A 23,398-nucleotide genomic window follows, 5' to 3' on the forward strand; every position below is an offset into this window, starting at 1 on the left:
AAATAAAATAAAATGTGAGTTGTTCAGCTGTTGAAGTAAAAATGAAAGTTGAGCAATAAAACGTCCTTTCTTGACAGATCACCTGTGCTAGGTGGGAGAGGTTGGAATATTGCATTCCAGGCCAGCTCTGCAGAGCACTGAGCCAGAGGAGGGGCTGTTCAATGGCTGTGGGATTTTCTTCTTCTCTCTCCACACCAGTCATTCAGATAAAGTGGGAATTCCTGGTGTGCAGTTTTGCAGCATTCAGGCTGCTTATTCCTTGCTGGAAAGGCTGAGGGAGCTGGGGCTGTTCAGGCTGGAGAGGAGCCCCAGCTGAGAGGGACCCTCAGCCCTGGGTGTCCCTGTGTGCAGGGAGGGCCAGAGCAGGGCCCAGGCTCTGCTCCAGGGCCCAGCAGTGGCACCAGAGGAACGGGCAGGGACTGAGCCCAGCAATTGCCCCTGCACAGGAGGCAGAACTTCTGCCCTGGGCAGTGCCCAACCTGAACAGGCTGCCCAGGGAGGGGCTGGAGTGTCCCTCAGCGGGGATATTCCAGAGCCACATGGACACAATCCTGTGCCCTGTGCTCTGGGATGGCCCTGCCTGAGCAGGGAGGTGGCACCAGTGACCCTCTGTGCCCCCTTCCAGCCTGGCCCAGCCTGGGCTTGTGGCATACACTGGCACCATGTGCCATCCTGGCCTGGGGAGGGTGCTCAGCACCACCCCCAGCTGCAGGACACTCAGTGACCCAATGTGGCTGCCAGGGGCTGCAGCACAGCCAGCAGGGAGCTTTGATGGCACCTTTGATGGCACCTTTGCTGCCCTGACTGGGAGATCCTGAGCAGGGCCATCCCCAAACGCCACAGCCCTGGCAGCGCTGCTGTGCCTGTGAGCCCAGGTGTCTGTGTCACATTCATCCCCAAATCTCATAATCAGCTGCTGCCTAATCAGGAGGTGACTCCCTTCACATCCAGTTAAATATGTGCATAACTTGAGAGAGTCTCTGACACGGAGCCTTGGTGGTGGTTTGGGACCTGCAGCAGGTGCTGCTGTGCAGGGTGAGGGACAGGAGCAGCTTTCCAGACATTTCTTCAGCAGCAGCACTGTTGGAAGCAAGTTTTGCCAGGTCAGGCAAAGGGTGCTTTTAGAAAAAGGGGAATGCAGAGGGAATAGGTTATGATTTCCAGCTGTTTCCCCAGATCAGCTCATGAAACAGCCCCGTGTCAGGGAAGGGCAGGGCCAAGGGTTGGGGCCTCAAGCACTGGTCAACAATCACCACTGTTCAACAGGTTTTTTAAATTTTTGATGTAAAAGAGATTTTATAAACTTAACCTGAAATATTCTGGCAAACTTGTAGTGTCGGAATAAGGAGATGGGTTCTCATCTCCCTGGCTCACACATTCCAAAGAAAGTTCAGGTTGAATATTAGGAAAAAGTTTCTTCACCGAAAGAGTGGTTAAACACTGGCAGAGGCTGTCCAGGGCAGTGGTGGAGCCTCCATCCCTGCAAGGGTTCAAAAAACAAGAGGATGTAGCACTTCGTGGTGTGGTTTAGCGTGCACGGGGGTCAAAGTTTGATCATCTCTGGAGGTCTTTTCCAACTTTAATGGTTCAGTGATTCTATAAAAGGAAGAAAAGAAAATTGTAAGTTGAGTTGTAGAGCTCCCTGGTGGAAGGTAATGTTAAGGTAAAGAGCTTAGCAAGGTTCAGAGGATTATTAGGTGTTTACAGAAATAATAAAGAAGTTATCACAGTTCTGCCAGGTGGGATATCAGTTTGCCAGAAGAAGATTCCTTATATGAACCAGCCTCATGCTGGGAGGGCTTGGAGAGGTTTCCTTGTGTGTGGGTTGTGGCTGAGTGAGAGGCTCCTGCTGTCCCACTGCATCTGCAGCTGGCAGGACTGAGGACAAAATCCCAGATGGAATGGGCCACTGATGTTCAGCTCCACTTGTGAGCCCTGATTTCTGCTCAGATGTGCTGGCTTTTGCTGTACTGACACTCACACTGCCTTCTGCAGAGAGAACATGAAACACTGGTGGTGAATGGTACAAATTGTTTATCTCTATAAAGAGCCTTTGCTGTCAGTGCTGGGACACAGCTGCTGCCAGCGTGGGGCTGGCCAGGGTGAGCACCCCAATTCCTTCCCAGTGGGGCCCCGGGGCAGGCAGGGATGAGCCACACACCCCAAATATCACCACTGACAGCTGAGCAAACTTCAGAGCTCACAACTGAGGGTGATGATATTAGCTCTGAGGATTAGCACAGCAGGTAGCTGTACTGGCACAGGGCAGGGTTTGGGCTGAGGGATAAGTACACATTCTTTTATTATTGCAGCTAATGGGAATCTGCCAGGCTTTGAGGCACAGAAAGGCTCACTGGCCACCTGTGAGCTAATCACAAAGATTTGCCTCATTCTGTATTTCAGCTCACTTGGAGCCCGTAATCTAATTTCCAAACAGAGATGAGAAGAGAGAACAATTCATTTTCTGCTTTACATGGCTGTGCTGGTAAACTTTTAATCCTTTTAGAATTACAGCTCCCTGTCACATGGAGGCAACACCACACAGTCCTGCACATGAGGCTGGAGGCTTTGGATTCACCATTGCTGGATAATAATTAGCCTCAGCAGCAAGGCACAACATGAATCAAAATTAAAGTGAGGAGCACAGGAGATTTTTCAAATGCTATTATGAATCATACACAGGCTAATGATTGCAGTTTGGATAGAAAATCCGTGTGTTTGGGCCATCCTCAGCCTCAGACACCACACCCCGATGTTGGTGTCCTCTCTGCATGTGGGACACTGCTGTGCCAGTCCTGTGTCCTGCCAGCTCATTAACCACATCCAGGGACAGTGTGGGGGCACATCTGACTTTAATCTTCATTGCTTGCCATTTATTATTGATATTCAGATTATGAATGAGGCTCTGGGCTGAATTGAGCTTGAGGTGCTGTGTGTGCTGTGAGCCTGGTGTTCATTCCTGCTGCTGTGTTCAGGATGTGCTCAGCTTCTCCTTCCTAACAAAACCACCCTGACCTGCTGCTCTGCTGTTTTTGCTATGGACAGGTCAGTTGGTGTGTCCTGAAGGTGAGCACTGCTCGTGGTGATGTGCAAAGGCACTTGGACAGGGTCATTCCAGTGATCTGTGTGGGCAGGGCACAGATGATCCATGATTCTGGGGTGGAACACTTGAGCTGGAGCTTCCCTGAAGGCACCATGTGCCTCAGGAGTGAGGAGTGGCTCACAAGGACCATCACACTGACTTTGCTTGAATTTTGCTTTCATGTCCCGAGAAATTCAGACAATTTACAAAGAGCTGGGTGTTACTGGACATGTATAATTAACACATTTAATGTGACACTTTGTTTACCAGAAACAATGAAATCTCATTTTTGCACTTGTTGCTACAATCCAGACCAGAAGAATCCTTTCTGGGCAGTTGGATAAGCCCTGGCACAGCTGCCCAGGACAGTGGTGGAGTCAGGACCCCTGGAGGGAGTTAAAAGATGTGCAGATCTGGCATGTGGGGACATGGGTTAGTGGTGGCCTTGGCAGTGTTGGACTCAATGATCTCAGAGAGCTTTTCCAACTCTAATGAATCTGTAATTCTCCAGTATCCATATTTTTCTCTGCAGCATTGGAAACACAAGGAAAATAGTGCCAAGCATGAGAACAGTGTAAAGTCACCTCAATGGGGGAGCTAGGATGTGGAAGCTCAGCAACGTTTCCTTATAGACACCAGTGAGCTGAAATAGTTGTAATTAAAAACAGGAATTCTCATTGTTGTGAGTTTCATCTTAGTGTTAGCAAGTGTTTTTAAGCTCTCTGTTTATATTGGCATCATGCTTTTAAAATCAGAAATTCTTTGTCTTAAAGAACAAATTCACAAAGGAGCCAGGGCTGTGTGGCTGGTGACCTGGAGGTGTGACACCTCTCAAGGGGAATAGATGTGTTATTTTGCTGTATAAACATACCACACACATCTTCGTGCTCCTCAGTATATTAAACTGAGCTGTCAGGTTAGATTCGATCAGTGTTCATTGGGTTATACCTTTCAAGCTGCTTTTGAAAGCTGGTTTTGTTCAAGCTCATTCAAGTAATCCTGTCTGTGGGATGAGCAGATGTCATGGGCATTTCAGGGAATATTGTGGATCTGCAGCCAAGGCAAATCAATAGTAAGGAAGAGGGGGGTGATGGATAAATACAAGATATTTTCCTCCCCTTGTCTTCTTCACGGGTTAACCCTGTGCTGAGGTGATGTTCTTGTTGGTAATTGGAGAAAATGATCCAGTCTTGCTATGGTTTCTGTTTTTAATTGATTATTGTCTTGTACTGTCACCTCATTTACTCTGGGCAGGTTTGAAATGCTCTCCCACCTTCTGTTCTGCCCACTGAGGGGTCACAGGGTGGTCCTGTAACAGCCAAAAGAGGAGATGGAAAGACAGAAAGGGGATTTGGACAAGGGCTGGAAGGACAAGACAAGGGAATGGCTTCCCACTGCCAGAGGGCAAGGCTGGATGGGATACTGGGGAGAAATTCCACCCTGTGAGGGTGGGCAGGCCCTGGCACAGGGTGCCCAGAGCAGCTGTGGCTGCCCCTGGATCCCTGGCAGTGCCCAAGGCCAGGCTGGACATTGGGGCTTGGAGCAGCCTGGGACAGTGGAAGGTGTCCCTGCCATGGCAGGGGTGGCACTGGGTGGGCTTTGAGGTCCCTCCCAACCCAAACCATTCTGGGATTCTGTAACTCTTGAGATTTTGGTGTATAACAAGCCCCTGGTTTTTGCCACAATCCCAGAGAATCCTGGCAGAAGCTCTCAGGTGTTTGGGTCTAAGGCAGTCTTTGAGCAGAGATCAGGAGCAGAGCTCATGGCTGGGCAGGTGGGGTTTGTACCCTGGCTGCAAGGTTTGTGCACCAGTTTGGGAAGAGCCTTGTGCTGGTGCCAGAGGGGTGGGAAGCACAGCCTGGCCTCACAAGGGCATTCTGTGCTTCTGTGCATCTGGGTGTGTTTTAGGAGGATTCCCATGACAAGACCTAGATGGTTTTGATTAAAATGCAGAATTGAAACAGGAAGGTGAAACTCTTAGATCACAGACCCATTATTTGTAAAGAATATTCCCCAGTGACTTTGTCAGCATCACTTCCCACCTGGGAAGTTTTCCAGCCCATTTGGGAGCCCCTTCAGTCATCCCTCAGGACCTGGCTGTGGAATACTTTGGGGCTGTGTAGTAAATGATGTCATTTATTGATTCCCAGCTGGATGGGTTAGGAAGTCAAAAGATTTTATTGGAAATAAAACCTTTGGCTTTGTGTGTTGAAGCAGGATTGAGTTCTTGCAGGGTCTGTGAGGGTGTTACACCTGTCTGCAGCTCCTGCCTACTTACTAAAGTGCTAGGACTCCTAACAGACAGGGGTGTTTGGATATTCCCTTCTTCACTTCCTTCTAGGAAAATTTACCCCATTCCTTTGTACTAAATCAAGATGTTATTTTAAAAAAAAAATTAAATAAGTACTGTCAAATGCTCTCAGTGTACAGCTATAGGAGTTACATTTATGGAGTATGTTCTGTTTAACAGCTGGATGAAATAAATGGTTTCATGTGCAGTATTGGAGAACTCTGCACTCTCAAATCAAGGCCAGAAGCAGATCAATGACTGAAGAATTGTCAACATCTTGTGCAATCCCACTAAGTGCTTCTTTTCATTGATCTGCAACTTCATTGTTGACAATTAAATCCCTTTCAGTGCAGAGGATAAACATTTTTAACAGGAGGTAGCAAAATCTTTTGTCCTGAATGATTTTCTTCTCTGTTTTATAATTAAGTACAAAGTGTGTCACCAGCCTCGCTGTTCACTTGTGCTAAATACCTGCTCACTGTGGAGTAATTGCTATCAGCAGATGACAGAGCTGCAAGGAACTGTGCTTTCAAAGGCATGTTCTTTATTTGCATAATCAAATGCTTTGTTAGTGTCCTTGGAAATTAGGATGAAAGATGACTGTGTGCTAAAAATGAGAAATTGTTTTTAGCAAATTATGTGTATCCAGTACAGCAGCTGAGCTGCTCTGGGGCCTGTTTGATGCCTGTTGGCTGCTGCACCCCCAGCCTCCTCCCTCCTGGCAGAAACAGCTCCTGGCACCTGCCTCTCCCTATCCACATCCTGCACTGACCAACGTCTAATCAATATGAAATGGACAATCAGGCCTGCAGTCTGATTAATTATTTCAAGCCTTGTAAAGAGCTGGTGGTCTGTGGGGTAGATCTGCCCTGCATTCCACGACTCCAGAGATGTCCTGGGGGTTTGTATTGGTTGTGACACTTGGTACCAACTCCCCACTTATCCATGGCAAAGCTGGAAAATATGGGCTTGAAAGATTTGGGGTTCTATCTTGCATTAAGAAGTTTGGAGAAAATTTGAGTTAGGCAGATAGAGTGTTATCAAGAGTTCAACTTAACAAAGCAGTGAAAGAAAATTAATATTATTTTTAAATTAAATGATGCTATAAAATATTTCTTTGGTAATCTGAGTGCTCAGTCCCAAAGACAGGGCTACAGAACACTGAAAACTCCTATAATTTCCCACTTGTGCAGTAAGAACTTTGAACTTAATCCTAAACTTTCCTCTCAGGAAAGTGGAATATTTAGTGCTGGTTCTGGGTTGATCTCTGAAGTTGCCAGGAGTGGAGAGCCTGAATCCAAATGTAGGCAGGAGGAGGAGTGACAGGATATGGTACAGCCTCGTTTCTGGATGACACTCCAGACCTGGTTGTGTCACACCTGGACATGGAAAAGTTGGATGATTTTATGTTTAGAAGAAAAGTTCTGCCGCTGTAAGTTTGACGGAGTCCTGCAGGGATGTTGTGTAAGGGAATTTCAGTCCCCAAGGGATGCCCAGGACACTCGGGATGGTCAGGCTGGGGGTGGCCATTGCACAGCCTTTGCTGCCTCTTGGCACCTCCTCTGGTATTCCCAGACATGTTGAACCCACCTGCAAACATCTTGGCCAGGCACAACAAGAGGGTTCTGCATTGATGATTCTCTGGGAATGTCACATCTGGCAAATTACAACAGGGCCTTTTTGTCAGTGGAGAACAGCTGAGCTGGTCCTGTGGCTGTGATGTTCCCAACTGGCCACTCCTGGCCAACCTTTAATTCTTTGGGACCACCCAGATGGGACAAAGGAGCCAGAACACAGAGTTTAGGTAAAATTTTTGTGGTTTGCATGTTAGGAAGAGAGACAGTGATGGAAAGCTGCATATAGCCTGTATTTATTACACACATCCATGTCTCCAGAGCGAAGTGTTTGCTGGCTCTCCCAGGTGCACCTATGTGTCACCTGGGTCCCCAGGGTGGCCTTGGTGCTCCCTGGTGTGATGGAGCCAAGCCAGTGATAGTCACAGACACAGCAGGGTCACGTGGAGGGGACTGGAGTTCTGTGTCTTGAGTTTGTGTATTTGAGTTGAAAAACAGAAATTTCCTCTGCTGAAAAACAGAGGAATTTGAGATTTAAGGCACATCAAAGGCACAGGAATGGAAGATAGTGAAAGCTGCCTTTCCTGTCTGGGAAATGTGAATGTTCCTCAGTTCTCAGCATCAAATTCTGGCTTTATTCCTTTTTCAGTGGAAGACTGGCTGGCTATTCTATTGGCGGATGCAGTATGAACCCAGTGGAAAAAGGGGAGTCTGTGTCAGCATGAAAGTTACATCACAGTCACTGCTCTCCTGGATCCCAGTGCAGTAATTCCACTGTATCCAAAGCAGAGTGTGGAGACAGCCAGAAAATAAAGTTAGTTTGCTTAGCTATTGGGTGGAGATTAATTCCTTTGGTGATAAGCAATCTCAGAAAGTTGGCTTGTCTGTGTCATAGTGACATTAAGGGTTTTTTTTCCCCAGAGTTCTTGCACTGAGCCAGTCAGTCAGGGTAGGAAAAGAGCAATCCTGTCTGTGTGACCTTGAAGTGCTGTTGATGAAGACTGCAGCCCTCCTCATGAAACCTGTGATTGGTGGTGTTTATCACTGAGGGGGGATTTCACCTCCCCAAATAGATACAGTGGGCTGGAGAATTGGTTCTGATTTATACATCATTATTGTCAGCAGGCAGGACTGTGTGTGCTGGGACTCCTGCACAGCTGGGCTGGGGCACAGTGTGGGTGCACTGATGTCACACAGGAGAGGCAGAACCCACGGGCATGGCTGGTGGGAAACTGGGAATAACATTTCTTTTACTGCAGGCAGCATCTTCCAAGCAGACTCACAGGGAGGGTACTGGGGGGCTGTGCAAGGGGGATGTGAGCAGCAGCAGCAAACACCCAGGAGACAGTGGCATTCCCAGCCCTTTTCTCCCGGGGAGGAGGAGCAGATCCCCAGCACTGAGCTGTGCTGAATACGTGTGACACATGAGAGAGGCTAAAGATACCAAAAGAAAGGATTTAACGAATGCACTGAGTGTTCTCTGTAGATTTGGAAGTATCATCTTTGCAGGATTTCCAGATCATCTGCTAGAGCCATGTACAAGTTACAAGCCTGAGTCCTCAAAGCCATTGTGTAAAAAAACCCAAGGAACCCAAAAACTTGTAACTCCTACACCCACAAGGACTGGGAACATAGATCCACCTATTCCTGAACAAACTGTTGCTCATTTCTCTCCTTCTTGGGGACCTGTCTTAACACATGCGTAGATCACACTCTCAACTTCTAACAGTGTTTGATCAAAGAGGATTGATCCAAAAAGTTAATGCAAGCAAAGTTTCCTTTACCTAGAACCTGCAGTTTATTGCAGTGAGATAGACCTTGGGCATATGGCAGAGTTAACTGTTTTATCCCCCTGGAGTCTCTCTCTTGCCCCATAACCATCTAATCCAAATTGGTGGAGGAGCCTCTGTGCCTGTTACAGGTGTTCCAGGAGTGATTAAAGAAGGTCCTCATCAAATAAGCCTGTTTACCTTTTCCCCCTCTTTCTACCTTGCTTCTTCTCTTTACCGCCCTCTGGCCTCCCTTTATCCCCTTCTTCCCCATCTCCTGTCTACAAACTATGAAAATCTTCTGCTTTGCCAGGCTGTTCAACCTTGCACTGGGCCTGTAAAACACTCAATGAGTGGGCACCTGGTGTGGTTTATTTTTGATCTGTTGATGAAATTAAACCCAAATGATGCCATGTTTGTGACACATGGCTGCCAGGCTGCCTCCAGGGATGTGATGGTTGGCAAACATGTGCCCAGGCCATGGGCTGGCAGACTTCACTCCCCATCCTCTGAATCTCACTCCTTTACTTTGAGGTTTGCATAAAGGAGCTGTCAACAATTTTCTCTGAGTATTGTTTCATTATGCATTTAAGTCATTTTACCTCTTAAAACTGGCAGAAAGAGGAGTAGTTTTCTTGTCTTAGGGTTATTTAGAACACTGGACACTTTTTTAATTCTAAGCTTGTCCCAAGCCCCTTCAAACCTCGCATGTTTCCCTCGGGCTGTGCTTCTGTAGTTGCTGAAGGTATAAGTCCAGCTGTTCCAAATTGTTGTGCAATATGGCCCTAAATGGGTTCCTGATCCCCCACCTGCAAGGTAGCACTTTTCCCGGTGCTGGTTCAGCAACATTCCCCTGGATTTGTTCCAAGGGGTGCCATGGATCAGATCCACACTGGCAGAAGGTTTGGGGAGCAGTTCCAATGGGAAATTGCTGTGGAGCCCCGGTGAGCAAAACTCCAACATACAGATGTTAAAATTATAATTATTTTCATTATTATTAAAGAGTTGGGAAATAGAAGTAAATCACTTCATGATTAAGCCAAGCAAAAAAAAGCCAGGGTTGCTGCTAGTGTGTGTTTTAAAGTTCAGATCTTGTGTCATGGGGAAGGGTCTGGAGCCCCAGGAGAGGCTGAGGGAGCTGGGAAGGGGCTCAGCCTGGAGAAAAGGAGGCTCAGGGGGGCCCTTGTGGCTCTGCACAACTCCCTGACAGGAGGGGACAGCCGGGGGGGTCGGGCTGTGCTCCAGGGAACAGGGACAGGAGGAGAGGGAACGGCCTCAGGCTGGGCCAGGGGAGGTCAGGGTGGACATGAGGGGAATTTCCCCATGGGAAGGGTGGTCAGGCACTGGCACAGTTGCCCAGGGCAGAGGTAGAGTCATCAACCCTGGAACGGTTAATAAAACCGTGTGGATGTGGTACTTGAGGACATGATTTAGTGGTGAACATGGTGAGGGATTGAACTTGGTGGTCTTAAAGATCCTTTCCAACCTTACCCATTCTGTGAGAAGCACAGAGCTTGTGTGGTGTTGGCTCGCTCCGTGGGTCAGTCCCCGAGTTTGTTCCCTCAGTGAGGGAGCGATGATGAGCAACAGCAATGGGGAGCAGGAGCGCTGAACAGGGCCTGTCCTCCCTGCCTGCCACCCGTTCGATTTTGAGGAGAGTTACTGGGCCAGATGCATTTGACTGACTTTCATGTTTGCCTGGATGGCTCTTGATGGAAACAAAATGGAGCTGCCTGGAGTGCCAGTGGCCCAGCAGTGGCTTTGGGTCGGCCTGTGTCTCACGTTTAACCATTCTCTCTCTCTGTTGTTGTTGCAGATAAAGAGGTGGGAGTTGGTGCACTTGCTGACAATGACAACCCTGGTGCTAGGGGCGCAGCCGTCCCCAAAATATCAGGACTAGAAAGGAGCCAAGAGAAGAGCCAGGACAGCAGCAAAGACCCAATACTTGAGCCTGTGGTGCCTAAAGACCCCCGTCCTCAGGTGACGCCGCCGCCGCTGGAGCCTCCGCCCGAGGGCCGCTGCCCCAGCCCCGCGCTCGCCCCGCGCCCCGAGGCCGCGGCCCCGCCCGCGCCGGCCGGGCCAGCGCCCCCGGCCCCCGAGGAGCCCGGCCGCCCTCCCGCCGGCCAGCCCTGTGGCCAGCCCTGTGGTCAGCCCTGTGGCCAGCCCTGTGGCCAGCCCTGCGGTCAGCCCTGCGGTCAGCCCCCGGCCGGCCAGCACCCGCCGCGGCCGCAGTCGCCGCTGCCCCCGGCACACCCGGCCCTGCCCGCGGTGCAGCCCCATCCCCAGAGCCTCTCGCAGCCGCTCTCTGCCTACAACAGCAGCAGCTTGAGCCTCAACAGCTTAAGGTAAGTGCATGGAGAGGGGTCTGGGTCTGACCTGGAGGGGAAGTGGATAAAGAAGTGACAGCACCGCCCATCCCATCCCTGGGAAATAAAGGGCACTTGGTGCATTTAACCTTGATTCCTCCCCTGAGATGAGCCAGGATCACTCTCTGTACCCAGTGATCCCATAAACTCTGAGTATTTTAAGTTCATTTGCTTTGGATTTTTTTTTCCCTGCCATACTTGGGTTTTTTGGAGTTTTGGGGTTTTGGGTTTTTGTATTTTACGCATTGTAGATCAGGGGAAGAAAAGCCCAGTTCCTGCAGGCTGGGCTGCTCTCTGGAGGCTGTCAGTTTTATCCTGCCATCCCTGTCAATATCTGATTTCTCCAAGCACTGCCATGCCCAGGGCAAGGAGCCCAGGAGCCCCTCGATCAAGGTCCAGCTGCTGACAGCCCAGCACCAGCAGTCACACACCAGGCACTTCGCAGCTCCATGTTTTCCATGTTTTCCTGCACTGCTGACACCTTGCAGGCTGCAGTGTTTTTCTCTCACCTGGCCACAGTGAGATCAGCCTCACTTTTTATCTGTGGATAACAAAGATGAGCAGTGAGATCAAACACCATGGGCACAAGAACCTGTGATGTCCCTCTGAGTCAGGGACCTCACGTTTCCCTTACTCTAACCTGGGTTGTCATTCTCCAAATCTGAGCTCCCAGCAGGCAGATGTGATCTTCAAGACATGGGGAAGCAGCGCTGGGGCTGCCTCATGGTTTGACTAAAGACTAGGAAGTGTTTAAGATCCAGATTTGATTTTAACCAAGCTGGTATTGCTGGTCTTTAAAAGTCACTGCAATAGAAGCGTGTCGTTACTTGAAATAAAGACAAGGAGAATTAAGCCTTCCATAAATGTATTTTAAATACTCATTAGTAGGAAATGAAACCTGAAAAATTGCAGCTGGTGTAATCACAAATATTTATTGGTTCATCTTACCTCATTTTATTGTGGGGGTAGAGAGAAGCGTTACCTGTACAATAAGCACAAATCTGTTGTTGCCTTCTCAGCTTCATTTCACATTTTCTGCAATCTTTCATCTTAGTAATTCACATTAAAAAAAAAATTAAATTTTTATTAATGCACTGTTTTTGAGCTTCATTTGCCTGAAAACATGAACCAGGAGCAATCATGTAGAAAGGACCTGATAATTAAGTAATGAATGCACAGGGCTGATTACTCCTTTGTGTGTCACCCCTGTGCTGCTGTGGGACAATGCCAGCCTCTTGCAGTGAGGGAGAACACGGCTCAGGTGCGCAGGGACCACAGGAAGTAAAAGATAACAGAGCAGGTGCAGCAGATGTTGGACAAAGGGGTATCCCAGGGATAGGAAATGGTACCTTGGATTTGTAACACGAATTACACCCGTGCTGTGTTTGATGTTAGGGACTGCTCAGGTTGTGTTTGTGTGTGTGTTGGGGCTTTTCTCTCTCCGTGTGAGCTCTGATGGCTTCTCCTCTCGTTAACAGCAGCAGCAGGAGCAGCACCCCCGCCAAGACTCAGGCGCCTCCCCCGCACATCTCGCACCACCCGTCGGCGTCGCCGTTCCCGCTGTCCCTGGCCAGCCACAGCCCCCTGCACAGCTTCCCTCCCTCCCTGCAGCCCCCTGCTCACCCACACCACCCCAATATGTTTGCCCCTCCCACGGCTCTGCCCCCGCCACCCCCGCTGACGTCAGGGACGCTGCAGGTTCCAGGACACCCAGCTGGTAGCACCTACTCAGGTAAGAGCCACGTGTGGGACACCAGGCTCCGGGTTTGGTCAGAATAACCGGGGTTTGGGCCTTTTGCTGAGGGCTCTTGGTGGGACAGGCTGTACTGACTGCTGAACACAGTGATAGCAAAGCCAAACAAACACCTAGACATAGCCAGGAACTTTCCCTCTGCCCTGGGAGTGACTGCTTTTGGAAGGCTGTGGTTTTCCCAGGTTTGTTTTGTTCAACCCACAGTAAAAACACAGCAGAGTTCATTATGTGCCCACAGAGAATCTGTGACCTTCCCCCCCCCACAGCAAAGGTCATCATGCAGCTGTGGTCTGTGCCCAGCAGAGCTTCCCTGGCTGCAGGGAGGGTCTGTGCTGGCTGAGCTTACAGCAGTGCTGAGCTCAGGTGTGTTCAGAAGGTTTGGGTTGGAGTGGACCTTAGAGCCCATCCGGTGCCACTCCTGCCATGGGCAGGGACACCTCCCACTGTCCCAGGCTGCTCCAAGCCCCATCCAGCCTGGCCTGGGACACTGCCAGGGATCCAGGGGCAGCCACAGCTTCAGGGCCTCACCAGGTCACTGAGGGGAAGAAAATGGAACATTTGTGTAACATCATTATGTATCCATGCACCAGGGTGCTCATGTGAGCAGCAGCCACTTGTTTGCTCACTCCAGCTTGCTTGTCCACCCTCACCTGTTTAGGTCTGTGTCCATGCCCATAAATGCTCAGAGGAATGTGAAAACAGGCTTGGTGAGTGGGGAAATGTGGACTTTGTAATGTCTCTGGCCTTTAGGATCTGAGGGAAGACCTGAGGGAGCTTTCTTACCCTGTGCTGTGTCATGATTTATCAGCAGGGTGTTTTAAATGAAGCATTGCTACCACAGACAGCAAAGGAAGTGGCACAATGTCTGGAAAAGCCCCAGAGCTCGGGGCAGGGAGAAGAGGCGTGTGTGTTGTTTTATTGTTTCTTTTCCTCTGCACTGTTGCCTCACCTCAAGTGCTGTGTCCAGTTCTGGGCCCCCCAATTTAGGATGGACATTGAGATACTGGAGCATGTCCAGAGAAGGGCAGCAAGGCTGGTGACAGGTCTGGAACACAAGTGCTGTGAGGAGTGGCTCAGGGAGCTGGGGTTGTTTATCCTGGAGAAGAGGAGGAGGCTCAGGGGAGACCTCATCACTCTCTACAAGTCCCTACCAGGAGGGTGCAGCCAGGGTGGGGTCAGGCTCTCCTTCCAGGGAACAGTGACAGGATGAGAGGACACAGCCTTAAGCTGCAGCCAGGAGAAGTTTAGGCTGGGCATTAGAAAAAAATCTTCACAGAAGGGGTGATTGGGCATTGCAATGGGCTGCCTGGGAAGGTGGTGGAGTCACTGTCCCTGGAGGTGTTACAAAAGGACTGGATGTGGCACTGAGTGCCATGGTCTGGGTGACAAGGTGGTACTGGGTCATAGCTTGGCCTCGATGATCTCCAAGGTTAATGCTGTGACTCTGTGATGGTCTCCAAGGTGTTCTCCAAGGCTGTTAATGCTGTGACTCTGATGATCTCCAGGGTGTTTTCCAAGGTTGTAAATGCTGTGACTCTGATGATCTCCAGGGTGTTTTCCAAGGCTGTTAATGCTGTGACCCTGTGGTTGTGTGTTTCAGAACAAGACCTCCTGCGGCAGGAGCTGAACACGCGGTTCCTGGCGTCGCAGAGCGCCGACCGCGGCGCCTCGCTGGGCCCGCCGCCCTACCTGAGGACAGAGTTCCACCAGCACCAGCACCAGCACCAGCACACACACCAACACACCCACCAGCACACCTTCACGCCCTTCCCCCACGCCATCCCTCCCACTGCCATCATGCCGACGCCAGCACCGCCCATGGTGCGTACCCCAGGCAGAAATGTGAGGATAAGTAGAGCACAACTCTATTCTTTATTACAAAAGTATTGCTGAGAATTTGCCAGGTTGTGGGGAAGGGTTCCTGTGCTGCCCAGGGGTTTCTGGGCAGGAGAGGCAGGGCTGTCCCTCTGTTACAATGTGAGGTTCAGGTGGCAGCACAGGACTGAGGCTCTGGCCATCCTGCTTGGATGTTCAATCTAGGGCCTTGTCCTCTGTCCTGTCCCGAAAAGATCTTGATTTACTTTGAAGAGAGAAAAAGTCCCAAACAGATTCATTGGAAATTAATTTTCTGCGTACTTTTCCTCTCTGTTGGTTGCCAAATAAAAGAGAAGTTGTCTTCTATTTTGCCAACAGAAGTAAAACAAGGAAATATAAAGTAACTAGTTTGTGCTTTGATCCCTTTGCAGTTTGACAAATATCCTACAAAAGTTGACCCCTTCTACCGTCACAGTGTGAGTTTTATTGCTCTGTTTCCAACTGACTTCACTGCTTTTCTGTGGTGGGTTGGGCTCACCACTCAATCAATGGCACAGTGTCAAATCTCTCCCTAATCATCACTCCAGGATTTACCATTATCGTCCTTGGTTGCTTTGGCTTTTGAAGGCTTGCATTTGTGGTGCTTGTTTCTGATAAAGATGCAGTATCAGCTTTTCCAATCAAAAGATCTCTTGCTCATACACCATTTGGAGCCAGGTTTGATGTGAAAAGATGAGACAGAAGAGCTGGCTGTTCCATGAAGCAGGAGAGAGCAGTGATTCCATCTCGGTGTTTCAGTTGTGCCACAAACCCTTGGGCTGATATTTTTGCTAAGGAACTCAAAATGAACTGACAAACTATCAGAAAAATCCTTCAGGGATAGATAATCTAATAGTTTTCCCAATCTATCATATTTTGTTTGATAAAATCTGAAAACCTGTCTTACTATTCAGATTTCAAAGGCTCATCTGATCCACTGGGCTTGTTATGTTTTGAAAGCTCTGTTTGATGACAGCAACATGAATCCAGCTATGCACTAGATGTGTTTACCTAAGCTACCAAAAATGTTACTTATCAAGATGAACTGATTTTTAAAATTCTAGTTAAATGTAAAGCTTCTGTTCCTAAGGGTTTAAATCCACTGATTGATTTGCTGCTGAACTCTGGGTTGTATTTTCTTCATCCTATTAGCAGAGGCAGGTGTCTGGCAAGAGTTTCTTAATCCAAGAGCAATATTTTGATGAGAGAAGGAGTACTGCATCAGCACTCAGAAATCCGCAGAGCATTTGGCTTTATGTGTTGGTTTTGCTTAGAAGTGGAACTGGGCAAAAAAAACTGGTTAAGACAATGATGTCTGGATTAAACACAACCCCTGCTCATAGCCTGTCCTGCCCCTGAGCAGTCCTATCCTTGTCTGGCACCTCATTTGAGTAGCTGGGACTCAGTGTTTGCAGGCTCAGAGCTCCAGGAGCACTGGGCAAACATTGCCACTTCCACTCCAGAGGGCACTGCTGCTCATCTGCACCAGTGTTAAATTGCACTCTGATTTGCTGAGCTTCACATGGGTTCTAGAGATAGATTATCATCAGTGTGGCCTCTGGATTCCAGCAGGAACACGGAATTAGGAGACAGCACATGGATTTTAGACAAATCAAGCACAGAAGTTGGCACTATAGGACAGGAAGCATTTCAGAAGTCTCCAGCTGTACCTGCTGTTCACATTCAGTGAAATAATCTTTTGGAAATCTGGGAGTTGCCTGGATTGCAGAGGTTATGGCCTCACCCCCTTTAACATGAGGAAAGCTCCATGCTGTGCTCCTTCAGCCAGGGAGCTGTGCTGGGGCCAAGGCATGGATCTGGTCCCTCCTGTCCTTGGGAAGGGGCTGCCCCATGGTCACTGTGGGACACTGAGCAGCTGCTCCCAGGGGATGCCCGTGGTGTCAGGTAACAGACTGACTGTGACCCAGCCAGGCCAGGCCAGCCAGGTGTCCCCTGGTCCCCCCCAGCCAGGCCAGGCCAGCCAGGTGTCCCCTGGTCCCTCCCCTGGGACTGGTCAGGGCTCAGGGAATGGGAGCTGTCCCTTAACTGCGCAGGGGACACACTCACAGGGCAGGAGAAATACAAATAGTGTCAGAATGTGGCACTTCCACAGAGCTGTTCCAAAGGACAGCAGCTTCCACTGTAGATCCACACCTGGAATTCAGATAGCCTTAAGTTGGCAGTGAGTGTGGGTGAACTTTGTAGAACAGGTTCTGATTGAGACTTAAAATCCATCTGCTTTGGAACAGGGAGTGCAACTCACATAGAAGCTAATGTTGAGTTGTAAATCAGTGTTATTTCTTCTCTTTTAGCACAGTGAGGCTTTGCTTTTACCTGCAGCAGCTGCCAGGTCTAGTTTAGCATCACGTACACCTGGCCAAGGGATGCTGTGGTCACTGCATGTTTCCCCAGGGAAAGCTGGAAGGGAAGACTGCTGCTCAAAAGAGAAGGAATACTTGGGAAGAAGGAAGCACTTGACTATGAAAGGAGGATTCTGAAAGCTGGAGGAATTTAACTGATACAAATTAATCATGGAGATAAACTATTTATATTTTATTAATAATTCTGACCTTGAGGAAAGGTCACGTTTAATTAACTTACCACTTGTTATAAAACTGAGGGAAGAATTCTGTATTATTAGCCATAGCCAATAGAATATAAAGTATTACATCTTTTCCTATCACTTTGAATTAGTCCATTACACAGAGAATTAAAGACAGAAGACACTGGAGAATTTAAAGCACATTTTACTCATTAAAAGTTATTGTAAATGAGGACAAATGTGTCTTAATGGTTTCTCAAATGTCTGCAGTTCAGTATCAACTAATCTCAAAATGTTTTCTGCACCATTGGATGGAGTAGGTCCAAATTAAATAGAATTAAAAACAACAGCAGCAACATGAATGGAGGTTCAATACCAGGCTTTTAAAGTGAGAAAATCTTCTGATACCTCTGAAATGTTTTCTCAGCTTTCAGTAAATACAATATGGATAAATGACCTTGTAAGATAAGCTAGTGGGAGGAAAAAATGATGAAGAAAAGCACACATGTATGCCTGGCATATCCAAATCCATCACAACTTTGTGGTACTGATTTACTCTGGGATGGGATTTGCTCAGTGTTTTCCCACCCCTCATGTCCAGTCTTTGACTTTGCCCAGTCCTGCTTCTGTTCAATTGGCCATTAACTCATTTATTTTGATCTTAAAAGTAGCATACAGTAGTTTAACTTTGCTCAGCCGTGGTCAGAGGGGAATTGGTCTCAGCCAGAGAACCCTTTAAGGTTTTTGGGTGGCAATTCCAGTGGAGCTGGCAGCTATCCTCTCTTAGATCCATCCCCTCCTTGATCCATCCCCTCTTTGATCCATTCTCTCCTAGATCCATCCCTTCCTAGATCCATCCCCTCCTAGATCCATCCTCTCCTAGATCCATCTCCTCTTAGATCCATCCCCTCTGAAATCCAGAGGTTTCATGCTGAGAATGGGTTTGGAGTGTGATGCTTTGAATCCCTGACTCCTGCCAGGAAGCAGTTTGGTGTGTGATAGCAGCATTTTCATGGAAATGGGAGAGTTTGTCACAGCAAGAGCCAAAGGTTCACCAGCAGAGCACAGAGACAAGGGCAGATTGGGATGTGATGGTTTATCATGGAATCACAGAGTGGGTTGGGCTGGAAGGGATGTTAAAAACCATCTCTTCCACCCCTGCCATGGGCAGGGACACCTTCCTCTATCCCAGGCTGCTCCAAGCCCAGTCCAGCCTGGCCTGGGACACTTCCAGGGATCCAGAGGCAGCCACAGCTTCTCTGGGCCCCCCCACCCTCCCAGGGAACAATTTATTTGTTTCATTTACCTGCTTGTTTCCCTTGTGTTTGTCTGCATTAGCACAGAGCAGGCTCTCGTTTTTTCCCAAATTCCCTTAGGACAGAGCACTGGGGTCAGGGAGGTCAGTGGAGATGGGCACGTTTTTGTGCTGAGCAGTCTTTCTTTATAAAAAAACTTCCATATATTATTGGGAGCTTTTGCCTTAACATTTTGTTTAAATACTAATCTTTAACAAATCAGATTGTCTGTCTGCTAATATTAGATGTGGCAGGATATCCTCTCAGACAGGCTAATGAAGTAAGAATTGTGCATATTTTCCTCATTTCCTACAGATACCATTAAAATCCCAACCTACTAATGGAGTTTTAATGATACAATATCCTAGAACTCGTAAGGGTTTTTTCCACTTAAACAGGAGATTTCTGAGTCTCATTCAGCTCAGGATTCTGCCTTTTCTCTTGAAACGAATCACAGACTGAAACCATTTAAAACCTCTCTCCAATTTAAAAATTAATAATTGAGGAGCAAACATCTCCCTTATGCTCTGCTGGCCCAAGGCAGGTCCAGGTTACTGGCTGTCTGATTTTGGAACTGCTTTTAAGCTCTAAATCTCATGACATCTGTGAACATCCCATCGACTGCTTTAACTAACATTGTTGCAATGAGATCACTTCAATGCTTCTCAGTTTTTTCCATGTAACATTTTCCTACTGTTCTGCAGGAATGCTCTCTGTGTCGTCCTCAGCAGCCTGTGCTGGTGGTGACCCAGTGTTGATGTTCTTCTCTTTGTGTTGCAGCTGTTTCACTCCTATCCTCCAGCTGTATCAGGTATTCCTCCCATGATCCCTCCCACTGGTCCCTTTGGCTCGCTGCAAGGAGCTTTCCAGCCCAAGGTAAGACAGGAATTCCCTGGTACTGCTCAGATACACCCTGGGAGCCAGGGCAGGGCTGGGGTTAGCACGGGGTTCACATCCTGGAGCAGCTGAGCTCTGACTTACAGCTTCATTCCACAAGGGACAGTTGCCTTTTTCCAAATTTGCCACAAAGAGAAGTTACTTCTCATTAGGTTCAGATACATCTACAAACTTTAAAAAAAATTATTTATATAATGATGTAGTTAACTTTAGAAGCAATGTAATTAGTTCTGAGATAGTGTGCATTAATGAAAGGTCATGGATTTTAAGAAATGGTGCTCATTATTGTTTATTCATTTTCATAATTATCTCCCAGTTCCAGCATGGTGCAGAACACTGATTTGGCTTTCCTCATGGGTGATAGCTGGGGGAGAGAAATGTGGCAAGTTCAGGGCTTTTCTGTTTTGTTTTCATGGAGTCACTTTATCAGTGGGAGGAAGTCAGTCTGTAGTCCTTGCAGCTAAAGACTGAAATCAGGAGTGGAATTTCTGCAGAGGAGACACCTTCTTCCTTAAATTGGCCCATCCACTCTAATGACTGAATATGTAAATTGCAGTTCATTAGTGGGATTCTTCGTCTGTATGGTAATCAGACTGTTAACAGCTCTCTTATTTAATTGTTAGTTATGCTGGAGCTGATTTCTATTTTCTTCATTTTGACATAGGAACAAGCTCTGTCTAAATATAAAGGGGTTGGGGGTTTTTTTGGATTTTTTGTTTGGGTTGGTTTTTTTTCCCCACAAAACTGCATTTTATTAACTGACTATTTACATTCAAATAATGGGAAGGGCTTTAATTTTTTCCATCTGGATATTTTCCTGATATCCATATTATGGCAGTCCTTGTGGATGGAGTGGAGGTCCTTGTGCAGTGATGCTCTGTGTGCTGAATGCATCACTGATAATCAGCAGAGCAGGGGCTGGGTCCTCCAAATGCTGCTTCTGATGCTGTGTCATGAATGTGTTCCTAACCAGGTTTTACACATTAGAAGATTTCCCAGTTAAAACAGTCACTGTTCCCTCAGTGGTTTTGATTGAAGTAATGGGAAGTTGGTGGACAATCAAAGTGTGGATATGGAGATAATAATACTCATATTCCTGTCTGGATTATAATGATTCTTCTTTCCATTATAAAAAGTTTATCTCCATTGCTTAGACAATGTAAGGATAAAGAACTATTATTTTGCACATTGTGTTGCTTGTAGGCATTGTTACTGTTTTGCAGCTCATTAATGTTGTCTCTCCTTGTGGAATTTCCAGACTTCCAATCCTATTGATGTTGCAGCCAGACCTGGAACGGTCCCACATACCCTTCTACAGAAGGATCCACGGGTCTGTAAAAATTGTTTTCATTTTCTCAAGTAAATCTGTTCCTCCTGAAAACCTTGAATGCTAGAACTGCCATCTTCAGTATGTCCAAATTAACACCCTGAAACCAAAGCTGTCTGAGCTGTTTCATCAGGGTGGCTGCAGAAGTTCTGTGGGAACATTTGACTCAGCCCCTGTGCAAGGCAGAGCTCTGTCCTTGCTGGCAGCTCTCTTCCCCTAGGCCCAGGGGTAAAGGCATAAAAGTCCAATTCAATGTAGAAAACGTACAAACCTCCCCAAGATTTGTGTTTGTACTCTGTAATTGTTTTTAATGTGGGTAATGACAGCTATTCCCTGGCTTACTGTAGCATTGATTGCCCAGTGAAATCCAGATGCACTTTATTGATCACTTTGGTGCCTCTGGATTTCTCAGTTCCAGCGGATGTGAACAGCATTTATTGCCTCAGCACACTGTCCCTCTGCCCAAGGGTTGTTGGTGTGTTTGAATTCATGGCCATTATTTCCATGAGGAACTTCACACTCAAATATTTTTAGTAGAGCTCTCAGACAAAAGCACTGAGGAGCTCTCCCTAAAATCCCCAGTTGTGGCATGGCTGAACTTCCAGAGCTGTTGTCTTTGCATTGGGCCAAGTTCCAGTACTTGGGGTTGCTCAGCAGTGCAGCTGAGGTTGAGCTTTACACCAAAAGGAACCACATTTCTGTTTTGTTTATCTAAGTGCAGAGATAACCAGAGCCTCCCATCAGGAAGTCATTTAACTTTATGTTTCCTTTCAACTGGGAGTGAGTTTCGATTATTTCAAGATGATGCATTGTGCCATCACTGCGTCTGCTAAGTACCTTCTGCACCTATAAATCTCCTCTAGTATTGCATTTCAAAACACAAAATCCAAAACAAATGAGCAGTATCCAATAAATGGAATTATTTCCCAGCATTTATTAATGAAATATGAGCAAAAAAAAGGGGAATAAGAAAGAGAATAATTTACTCCAAAATAAACCCCGACTGGCCACATCAAAAATAAAAATGAGAAAATTGGGTTTTTATATGAGTCCTGTTTACCAACATCTGTTTCAGTGTGAAAATAATTAAGGCAAAGCTCATTTATGCCAGAGAAGAGCTCGGGCAGCAGTGAGGCACAAGGCCATGACCTTGGCTGGTGGGTGGGCACACTGCTGGTGTGCAGGGCATGGCTGACCCCCATTCCAGCCATCCCATCCCTCCGTGGGATCCAGCCCTGCCCATTATCCAGCCTTGCCATGAGCTGAGGAGCTCTGAAAGATGAGAGCAGGAGTTTGCCCAAAGGACAGATCTGTGCCTCCATCAGTGCAGTTAACCAGCCATTTCTGCAGCATTAAATCAACAAATTGCTGCTGCTGCCAGGGGCCAGAGCTCCGTGAGAGCCTGGTGGAGCTGCTTGTCACCACTCAGGTGCCACAGCCAGGGGGAGGGGACAGCACGGAGATGGAGGCTCAGGACTAATTATTATCCAAAAGGGCTTCATTTGAAAGTAAAATTGTAACATTTTAATTTCATCTCTTAATGAAGCAATACAGATTTGTTAATTAGAGCAATTGTTTGAGTGACAGGCGTGTAACCAAGCTGTCATTTCTTCTTCACAGTTGACAGATCCGTTCAGGCCCATGTTGAGGGTAAGAAATCTTCCTGTGCTCCTGTTTGTCAAGCTCAACTCAGTCCCACCAGGTTGCAGCACGGAATAATTCCAAATGAGAGCTGCCAAGTGTCACCTGGGCAGTTCTGCCCTGCTTTTGGGGAGGGCATGGGCACTCCTGCAGCTCCTGATCACTCAAGGACAAGGCAGAGTTTCACAGTTGGAAGTTTTGCTCTTCTCATGCAACCCCTCACGTGAATACTTGAAGTTAAATATTGATGATCCTTCCATCATGGTTTCCTGGGGCAAATCCTAGAGATCCTGGCAGTGATTCCCTGTTATTTCACTGTACTCTGAGGGAGTTTGCTTTATTATTTTACTGTGTGTTTTCAGTGCTATTTAGTGTACTATGTCCCAGGTATCTCACTGTCCACTGTAGACAGACAATCCACTTAAAACACAGAATATTTTAGAAATAAGGATCTAAAGATCCAGTCCATCACTCATCCAAAAGGGGTTTTCATTAATTTTTCAGCATATTCAAGCTAGATTTTGATTTAGTGAAGTTACTAAATCACTAGCACAGCCAATTTTTGCAAATTAGCAAAAGGCTTGAGTCTAGGATAGCATGTCTGTGAGATAGAGTTTATGTTTTTTATGATTTAATTATTGGTTGATACACAGCTAGACATAGAAGGGAGACCATGTACCGTAGTTTGTGAAATATTTAATTCACAAGTAGCTTAAGGAGACTCTTGAATTTCTGTGATAATTTTTACATCTGTAGGAGTCATTAGTTGTGTAGGTAACTACAGACCCCTAAGTAACAAAATGGGAGAAAGTATCTCTAAAATGAGAGTTTTTCAGACAGTCTCCAGCTGTGCTGGAAATGGAGTACAAGCTCAACAGGAGCCTAACAAGCACTCTGGTTCTTGCCTCCCTCTCTCCTCCCTGTGCCTCGGGGGGACAGGGAGGATGCCAAGACCCCCCCAGAGTGAATTGAGTGACCTCCAGTGTTTTCAGTACATTTATGAGCTGA

General features: G+C 47.4%; 1 protein-coding gene across 3 annotated transcripts in view; it reads left to right on the forward strand.

Moving 5' to 3' along the window:
- The window catches only part of AUTS2 (activator of transcription and developmental regulator AUTS2), a 764,728-nt gene that overhangs the window by 725,820 nt on the left and 15,510 nt on the right, over window positions 1–23,398 (forward strand). The window contains exons 7-14 of one of the 3 annotated variants that reach the window (XM_088177103.1): window positions 10,532–10,835; window positions 10,911–11,060; window positions 12,560–12,813; window positions 14,435–14,676; window positions 15,081–15,125; window positions 19,306–19,401; window positions 20,681–20,752; window positions 22,370–22,399. In XM_088177103.1, coding sequence (XP_088033229.1) covers window positions 10,532–10,835; window positions 10,911–11,060; window positions 12,560–12,813; window positions 14,435–14,676; window positions 15,081–15,125; window positions 19,306–19,401; window positions 20,681–20,752; window positions 22,370–22,399 — 1,193 coding nt within the window. Of the gene's footprint in view, window positions 1–10,531; window positions 11,061–12,559; window positions 12,814–14,434; window positions 14,677–15,080; window positions 15,126–19,305; window positions 19,402–20,680; window positions 20,753–22,369; window positions 22,400–23,398 lie in introns of all 3 variants that reach the window. The other 2 variants (XM_088177102.1, XM_014881474.2) reach the window with 2 other exon arrangements.

Source organism: Sturnus vulgaris, chromosome 21 (assembly GCF_052056855.1).
Source record: "Sturnus vulgaris isolate bStuVul1 chromosome 21, bStuVul1.hap1, whole genome shotgun sequence".
In the NCBI taxonomy this organism is placed as follows: domain Eukaryota; kingdom Metazoa; phylum Chordata; class Aves; order Passeriformes; family Sturnidae; genus Sturnus; species Sturnus vulgaris.